Here is a 9,454-nt window from a genome sequence, read left to right as displayed (position 1 = left end):
GATCATAATCTACGAGCACGCACATCTCGCGAAGAATATCAAAAGGATAAAACCAATAAGAAAGCAATAATTATGTCCGTTGATCTGCAAAAGGTATTTTTTTGCATTCAATAACAACACATGAATAATTATTGAGTATTGATGTTTATTACAGGTGGTTCAAATACCAAGGATGGACTCTTATAAAACCGTCATATTCACGAAGCGAATAAAAATTTTGCACCAAACGTTTGCTCCAGTTGGAGGAGCAAAGCATGGTTTAGTTTATGGTTTCGTTTGGGATGAATCCATTAGCGGAAGAAAGGCATCAGACATCACGAGCTGCTTTCTAAAATATCTGCAAATTGAGCGGAGCGCTAAGCATATTGTGCTTTGGCTAGATAATTGTAGTAGTCAGAATAAGAACTGGAATCTGTTCTTATTTATGATCGTTCTTGTAAATTCAACGTTGCTTGAGACTAACGTTATTGAATTTAAGTAATTTGAACCGGGACACACCTTTATGTCCGCTGATTCGTTCCATCATGCTGTTGAAAAACGAATGAAATCAGCTGATAAAGGGGAAGTTCATACATTTGAAGTTTTTTATACTTGTGTCAACACTGCTCAAGAAAATTCCGTTGCAGTGAAAATGCAGGCATTTGATTTTTTTTACCTGTGATATGACATGCAAACCGGCAACCAAGCTGAGACCTCGACCGAAACTTAATGAGGTGAAGCTTATCATATTTTCAAGAGGATCGTATAATTTTACGTACGCCAATGAATTTTCTGGAGCAACAAAATCGTGCAACTTCTTCACCAGAGAACAAATCAGGAAAGTTCAATCAGCTGATTTCGACATTTCATCTACGATGCATTTCTGGATGTTACCAAAAGGAGTCGAACTTACACGTAAGCAAGGAATAATACAAAAAATTCTACCGTTGTTGCCTCCCGACAAAAAAATGTACTGGTATAACCTTCCAACCCACGATGACATATCGGATGAAGAATCATAATACCAATGAAGGAGCATAATAATAATGTGTGATTATATTGTAACATTTACCATTTTCATTTCCCTTGATCTTTCCATTTATTATACATCAATAAACTGTTATAAATAAATAAAAACATTCTTTCCATAATATATTTAATTAATGAGTCTTGCGATAAGCTGTAAAACCGAAAAATTTCTGAATCTTTAACATTTATTTAAAAAAAAATTATAAAAGTTTAACATAAAACAAGTTTTGAATCCTGAATCCTCCGATTTTCAACTTGATGCCTGTGACCACTTGACTATAAAACCATCTTACTTGATGTTAAAAAAAATTCCCTATTAAAAACACACTGGTTGCTGCGCTCGGTTTCAGACTGATCATGCACATTAGACAATTTCTCAATTATATTGCACATTAGCCATCTAGTTTTTCAAGTCGTTTTTCAAAATTGTATACAGTGGGGACCTTGACAAAAGTGCCACATATCAACTAACACCATTTTCTCGATTTTGACAAAAATGGCTTATTAGCCAATTTCTCATTTATGGGCAGAGAGGCTCAATCGAGGGAAACTTAAAACTTTTCGCATGTAGTACTCATGCTTTCCACACCATAGACTGCTCCGATAACAAAGGAATGGAACTGCTTGTCCTGTTGCAGTGGTTCTAAACCGAATGCAGTAAACGAACCGAACCAAACCTCGAATGCAGATGCAACATTGATCCCAAACAGACGGAAAAGTCTGCTGAGTCGGCCATGAACACTCCCAGGCAAATCAATACCGGGACGTTGGAAACAGTGGAAAAATCATCTTCTGACTGAAAATAGCAATTAAAGTTAATTGTTTAATACCTATCCAATTAACAATACACTAGCAAGGTTTATAAGTGATATCTTGCGGCAAGAAGTCAATTGATTGTCACAAAATCTAACACTCCCCTCCCCCTTGAAGCGTGTCATCATATATGCATCACCCCCTAGATAAAGTTCTGAAGAGAATAGATTGGCAGTGTAAAAATTGAATAGAAGTTGAAGTTTAGCGAAGGGCCATTAATGCGACAGTACTAGTCAAACGCTCCCTAGCTCATTCATTAATGGATGAGGGGAATTGAGGTTTTTCCTCAAATTCACAGGCGAAAGAGTGCGCGTTGCTCATATACTGTTTTCGGCTGACGAATAGTTCTAGCGACGTTTATCACTACCTATGTTTGAAACCTAAATTTACTTGTATTTTGATGTACCTTTTTCAGTTGTAACGTTTCCCGTTGAATATCATTTTTTTTCTCCGAGTATTTTTCTTCATTATCTGCAGTAAACACTTAAAATCACTTGTTTAGATCAGTTTTCAAATGAAAGGTCACTTTTCCAATGCAAAAATAAAATGACAATATATATTTTTGAAATTGCTATAATTTATGTCAATTTTAAAAATTTGAAGAATCGTTTCCAATGCAAATTTGAATTAATGAAATAATTCGATGATACTCTCTGGTATTGTATTGAAATGTTAGAGGGCTTTCAAATGTAATGATAGGTATACCTTTAACAGTTAAATAGAAGTGCATAAAGTAATGGATTAAAAGCAAGGTGATGTGTTTTAACAAGTGGTATTTTTTTCCTCGTTTATAGATATAGTTCTTGATTGGTAATACCACAAGATGCGAAAACTCCGCTCTTGTGCGGTTTCATAGAAAACCTCAAGGTAATTTTAAATGAATTCATTTTTGTAATTAAAATCTAATTCGGTATTCTTGTTGGACCACAGCGTCCAACGGACGCTTTTTATACGGGCTTAAAGCCCTTCTCAAAAATTAGACGGCCATCTTGCGTCACGTCACGACCCGCGAAGTGCATGTGCAGGACCGCCTTACATAGGTAGCTAAACGGGAAAAGTGGCCTATCCGACCTGCTGTGCGACTCTCGAGGAGGCTGTTTCATTTCGTCCCGTGGTGGCTGTGTAGCAGAAACACACATCCCTGGCAAGACTAGTACTTGCTGAAGCCGTCACCGATGATGGTGGTGTTAGTGTTGAAAACACGTTCTTAAGCTAAATTCATGTGTACCGCATGATTATATCGCGTTGAAAGTTTTTAATGGTGTAGTAATGCTGTTATCAAATCCAATTACAATGCACTTCATTTTTAGGCAACGACAATTCCTGTTAAACACAGTAAACAGCGCCTATGGCACAACAAATATTAAACAAAATCCTTCCCGCCAATCGCGGAAAACTTCCCTAACAACGTATCACGCATGAACAGAGCTTATTTGCGAATATTTGCAGCAGCTGTCAAATGTTGACGTAAAATCGAACCAGAGAACCAAGATTTTTCGGCTTCACGCACAGTATATGGGAATGACATTTGTGTCATAGATGTGCAGAAACAGAGTATGCGAAGGCCATCCGGTGAGACACGTTGGCTCCCTCTTAGAGACGATCTGGTAGAGTTTCGGAACCCCAGTCGACGCCCTTTCCCGCATCTTTAATTCGGCCACTTTGCACGGGCGCACTACTCGCAGACGCCGGTTGGTGAAAACTGCCTTTACATCGCAGTGACCGCGAAACATCGCACGCTGTTCGTGTACCCCTCGACTGCAGTGATCGCAGCAACATAAAATCCTGCGCAGGTATGTGAATTATGGCCATGTACACACACACTACAACACTTACACTCACATCCAGTGAATTTACGAAAAAAGAATAATACATAAATGAATTCAAACTATCCGTTATTTTTATCTTTATTTTCCAAAACCGTAGCCCAGTGGTAATTACAGTCCACCCAGGTATACTCTTGCGTTACGTTTCACCTTGCTTTGATCCACACACTTAGAAAAATTCATGTAAATTTAGGTGCTCTGAGACTGACATATACGAGCGTCAATTTTGACATAAAATTGAGTCATAATACACTGAACGAATTTGACATATTCCTGTTATGTGGAAGTCTAATAAATTTGCGCTATAAGATAATCCATTGAAAATGATATGATTGAAAATGTGTCAGGTAAATTCTATATGAATATCTGATACATTTACAATGCTGATAATTTGGTAACTTTTATATGATCGTCATATGATAAATGAAAATCGATCAAATTATAATAATTAACTGAAATGGATTTGAAACCCATAAGCATAAGCTATACTTTTCACCACAATATAATATATGTGTCATAAATCAATCGAAGTAAAGTTTATGTGAAAATAACATGAAATTTACTTCTTCTTTTGACACATATATTTAATCGATTTCTAAAAATAAATTCGAAAAATAAACATCAGGCAGTGGGAGCTTTCACAGTTGTGCCTTTTTGTTATTGTAGCTGATTTGGGATTCGATCAAGATCTGTTGAGGTGTGATGCTTTCGGTGTCTGTGCTCGATTCCACTGGGCCACGGCTGACTTCAAGAATGAGCTCGTTCAAATAGCATGAAGTAAGAACAGCTCTCCCGACATGGAATGTAGTGCAACTTTATGCTCGTTTTGCTAGAGTGAAGACAAATAGCACTGACAAATTTATGTTCCGTTTCGGTGGTGTGGTTTGTTCAAATCTTTCTTAATGCACCTGTGTGCAATAAATCAACGACTAAATTATATGATTTGATAGAACTGGCTCATGAAGTTCGAATACTACTTAGGGCTGGAATCTGAATTAGCCGTGTAGAAGGCTTACAATTAGAATCATAGCAAAGTAAATATTACAGTAGAATCATTTTTTTTTCAATCTCAATACATTCTTTTCTGGAACCAATTATCATATGAAACAATAACAAACAAAGATTATTCAATACAGTATCATTGTTGTTAGTAGTATCATGTAGTATTTAGTTCAACTAATCATTTTAATGAGTGTACGTTAAAGTCGTTGAAAATTGTTTCAATAATTTATAAATAACAATCATGTAGGATGTATTTTATTGGGAGCGATATTCATCCCAGAAAAAACATGCAAAACCAAATGCTTGCTGTTGGATTTCTTAAAAGGCATTTCTATATGACTATTTAATGATTGGGATAGATCTGTTCACAATCTTTAAACGTCAAAAATCAAAGCAAGCTATTACAATGAGATATACATGGTATACAAAGTATTATCAAGTACTAAGTATGTGAAATTACGATAGAAATCATTCCATATCGCAGTCATAGTTTTTAAGTGATAATCCAATGGAATCTATCAATCATCACATAGAATGAATAAATCTGCTGACATTGCTATGTTATAAGATGGATCCAATAAACGGTACATGTCGATTTGTTTCAGTGTAGACGCAAAATTCAGGTCAATCTAACGTACTTTCGAACTTTTCAGTCTCAGAGCACTTAATATTACATGACATGTTTGTTTACGTCTCATCCTTTATGTCAAAGATGGATTCCGTCACGTGTAAGATTAGGTATTTCTAATAGCGAATTCGTTTATTATCGGGGTTAACACCAGTTCCAACCCAGTGCGAAACCGAACTTTTTGTCAGTGTTAACCTCAACCTGAGCTAGGTTTTAAAAACAAACGACCAAACTGACGTTTGTCAGAAAACAAGCAGACCCAATCTTGATACCCGATCCAGGTTGGAACTGAATAATAAACGAATTCGCTATAAGTGTGCAGAGTTCACTTAGCACACATTCACAATGCTTCATTCGGAAAGAATTCCGTCATCTTGATCGGTCGAATTATTCGTTACAGTTTGGCTGCGTTCATAATCCAGTACCGTTCGGAAATTTCCCTTTGAGAACGTCGCTCATGCTTAAACGGGCTTAGTCGGGCAAACTGAAGAGAAACGACCAGTGACCTCTCGTTATCGAGAGTGGCGCATAAGCCACTGTGTTTGCAACGTCTGACTTAGAAAATTCTACGGACGGTTACACAGTTTAATATAATATTAAATATGTTTTATTATCATTATGACATTATAAAAAAAAATTAGCTTGAATTGTTAATTATATGTTTGATATAACCTTGAGAAACTGCGAAATGTAATGCGAAAAAGGACGCCCCTAATTCCTTACAGTTATTTTAGGGTTTCCATTTGAAGGAAATCAGATCTTCTTCATATTTTTGCAGGGATTGAAAATTCAGCACACTGTTGTCTCATTCCGTAGAAATTTCTGGTACTTAGAAGGTCGTCCCAAAACTGCTCGACTATATGATTAATTGCTATGACTCTGAAATCGACATAGCACAAGTTGAATCGGCAAACACGACGAAAACCGTGGCAATATTCTGCTCTATCGTAAGCCGTGCGTCTCCATTCAAGTAACGAATCCAACAAGACGGTTTCTTTGGGAATCATTGTACGAAATATGAGGGTGGTTGTCCTTCGTATTAATAAGTAGAAACGGAATTAATCAAGATTTTATTCGAGAGGATGCTTTCACTTGAGCATTCAAAGGAGACTCAGTGTCATTTCCCCCCTTTAAAGTGAGCTTGTTTAAGATATCACTCATTACTTCTGTGAAGGTGTTTGCAGCCAATTAAGCGTCGCCTTATCAATTCTATGTAATAAAAGTTGGAACCAAGCGAAACATCCCCAATTAGAAGAGCAATGATTGCTTCCTCGCTTGGTGTGATGTCAGTGAAAAGATAGCGAATTGTCATAGGTTAGGCATAGGCATAAATATGAACCGTGACGCATCTTCCGCTCTGTTATCACTGGCTTGGAACTTTGGATCGCCTTTAGAAAGAACACACCCGTTCGTTGGGTTGGGACATTTTCTCGCATTTAAATGTAAATGGGTCGCCATGGTGCCAGTGTAGTTGCAGTTCAACCAGCGGTGAAACCACATCGCAGTATTCCTTGCGGAAAAGCCATGACAAGGTACGTCAAAGCCAGTCTATGAACCGTGAAATTTATAACCAATCCTCAATTTTAGTCAATTCAATCAGGAAGTTCTCGCCGAACACAACCGGTTGAGAGCCCAGCACTCGGCAGCCCCGTTGGAGCTGGACGGATCCATGTGTCGATACGCTCAGGAATGGGCGGACAATCTTGCCAGAAGGAATACCCTTCAGCATCGAACCGATCAGAAGTATGGGGAAAATTTGTATGCCATGTACGGCAAGACGGATGTCACAGCCGGGGATGCCGTGCAGAGTTGGTACAAGGAAATTAAGGATCACACCTTTGGACAGCCTGATCCGGGAGTGAAGTTCTCCAAGGTGGGGCATTTTACGCAGCTCGTTTGGAAGGAGTCCAAGCGGCTGGGTGTGGGTAAGGCCATCAACAGCAGTAAGGCAGTGTACGTGGTATGCAACTACGATCCGCCGGGAAATTTCAAGAACCGATACGCTGAGAATGTTTCGGCCAAGTGAGGATGGGCAGTAGTTGACTAATGGATGGATGTTAAGATAGTGTCGAAAAACATGTGCAGCTAGTTAAGGTTCCACAAAGGGTCACTACATTTGTATTCTTCTTCCGTTTGAAATCTTCTACATACATCATTTTCTAAATGTATTGGTAAAATTCATTGGCAGTGCATGTTGCTGCGCCAAAACTATCCATGTTTTATAAATATCAACTGGTATGGTGAGTAAAATTTAACCCATCCCTTCATTTCAATACAACAGCAAATGTTACGTCACATTACCATTACTATAGTGCATAAAAATGTTTAGACAAAAAATTCACATTGCTAGACCGAGCTGTATAAAATCGTGTTAATCCAGCTGAGCAGTGATGCCAACATTCTAGTTTTTTGGACGCATCCAGACAAACACTTCTAAGCATCCAGTTTTTTGAGAATTCATCCAGTTTTCATTATTAATAGCACATAATTTGACATATGACAACCAGTAAATAATAATTAAGACGCTTAGCTACTCAGATTTATTGTTTTTCCCGTTTTTTAGTCAGGGGAGCGAAGCCAGTAAAGTTTTATACTAAACTGATAACTGTTATCATTGTAGTTGAATAAACAGCCAAGCACAAATTAATACAATAAATGCTCGTTGAATATCACAAAATAACTAATAAATAAACTGTTATCATTCGTAACATCTTGATTAAAATCCTTTGATCTATGCATTTTTTTCCAACCTACTTCAAATTATGACATCGATTTGATACTATAGCATATTTAACTGACAACTGGAATATGATAAGCGATGTAAAGCACATTTTTTAACCATGCGGAAAATATTTAGTGTTTTGAACTAGCCAGGCATTGTTCGTAAACAAATAATGCTTTCTTTCATGATAATAACTAATTACAAAAATAGTTACGATTGACAACTAAATTCGTTAGCGATAACAACTGAAAACAAAATGATAACTGGAATAACTAGACTTGTTATCTAGATGATATCTATCCTTACCCGGGTAGCATCTAGAGTGACTTTCCAAAACAAGCATCGTTTGGAGAAGATTATTAACGTCCAGTGATCTATTTATGTATCAGCATTTTTTTCTTTTATCATTTCTTAACAAAAATGGGGAACGTAAATTATGTTTTCAATATTACAAGAATGTGAGAATAATCCTTGGATTACTCCTGGAAAAATCACGCATTGTCCGGAGGTCATAAACTACTTGGGCGTTAACGGGTTAAGGTTAAGGTTCTTCTTTTAGAAGCTTTTTCATTAGAATCTTCTTTTAGAAGCTTATTCCAGACGCTTGCCCGTCGCTCCACTCCTCTGACTAAAAACGACGGGCAGGACAGTAAATATGATTGGCTGAGCAGTAAAAGAGCATTTCTCTTAGGTTTAAGGAGCATTTGATCGTTTTAATATCGCAAAAAAAAAACAATTTTCTCGTTATCCTTACTGATGTTGAGTACCGTAAATCGGGGGTAAACTGATCACTGGGGTGATGGAACAAACTGCTGTAAATAAGTTCGCTTTCTTGGAACGCAACGCAAGTTTTACCATTATTGCTCAATAAGTTTGTTTTAAAATCATTGATCCTTAATCTGAGCTTCTTCATTTAAAGTTGATAATAGAGAGGGTCTAGTATAAGAGAGGAGCGGATGCAAAACAAACTGCTTTGGCAACCTATGCTAGATGGTTTCTAGCTAGGGGCAAGACGGCTGTACTCAGAGTTAATATTTTCACAGTGAGCAAATTTGAGTAACTCATATTTACTCAAAAGTGATCAAAGTAGTCTCACATTCGACAAGAAATTAAAAATTAAATCAGTATAAACATACATTATCTATCAGAGTGTCAGAATAATCCTATCCGTATTTTATTTTTTGTATTCTTGCATCAAATACTCATTAATCCGTGTGCTCTTCTTTTCAGTATGAATTACTCTTGTATGCGTGGTCTCTACTATCGTGGGCAATAAAGTTGACAAATCAGGAAAAGATATTTCCGAAATGATCCGGAGAAATGAACCCGTTATTTGACGTGCTTTATTACGAATTGCCAAGGGTGTGTTCTTTCGATGGTTAATTTAGCATTCTATTAGCAGTTTTGGCATTGACTCTTATAATGATCATGCATTGGAAAGTGCTGATTAAAGGG

General features: G+C 37.1%; 1 protein-coding gene across 1 annotated transcript; it reads left to right on the top strand.

Moving 5' to 3' along the window:
• Nucleotides 1–6,704: 6,704 nt before the first annotated feature.
• LOC135713770 (Golgi-associated plant pathogenesis-related protein 1-like) lies at nucleotides 6,705–7,919 on the top strand. Its single transcript, XM_065237004.1, has 2 exons — nucleotides 6,705–6,809; nucleotides 6,865–7,919. Exons 1-2 carry the CDS (start codon nucleotides 6,724–6,726, stop codon nucleotides 7,301–7,303), a joined length of 525 nt encoding a protein of 174 aa, XP_065093076.1. The 5' UTR covers nucleotides 6,705–6,723; the 3' UTR covers nucleotides 7,304–7,919.
• The last annotated feature ends 1,535 nt before the right edge of the window (nucleotides 7,920–9,454 follow it).

Source organism: Ochlerotatus camptorhynchus, unplaced genomic scaffold, assembly GCF_037179485.1.
Source record: "Ochlerotatus camptorhynchus isolate MF236.1 unplaced genomic scaffold, CSIRO-AGI_Acam_v1.1 ptg000577l, whole genome shotgun sequence".
Lineage (NCBI taxonomy): Eukaryota > Metazoa > Arthropoda > Insecta > Diptera > Culicidae > Ochlerotatus > Ochlerotatus camptorhynchus.
This window is presented reverse-complemented; position numbering and strand designations above follow the sequence as displayed.

Bases quoted from the DNA above. Each gene is read 5' to 3' on its own strand.
- LOC135713770 (XM_065237004.1), top strand. From the start codon at position 6,724: ATGGGTCGCCATGGTGCCAGTGTAGTTGCAGTTCAACCAGCGGTGAAA. The intron at 6,810-6,864 runs GTACGTCAAAGC...CCTCAATTTTAG, and splicing joins TGCGGAAAAGCCATGACAAG to TCAATTCAATCAGGAAGTTC.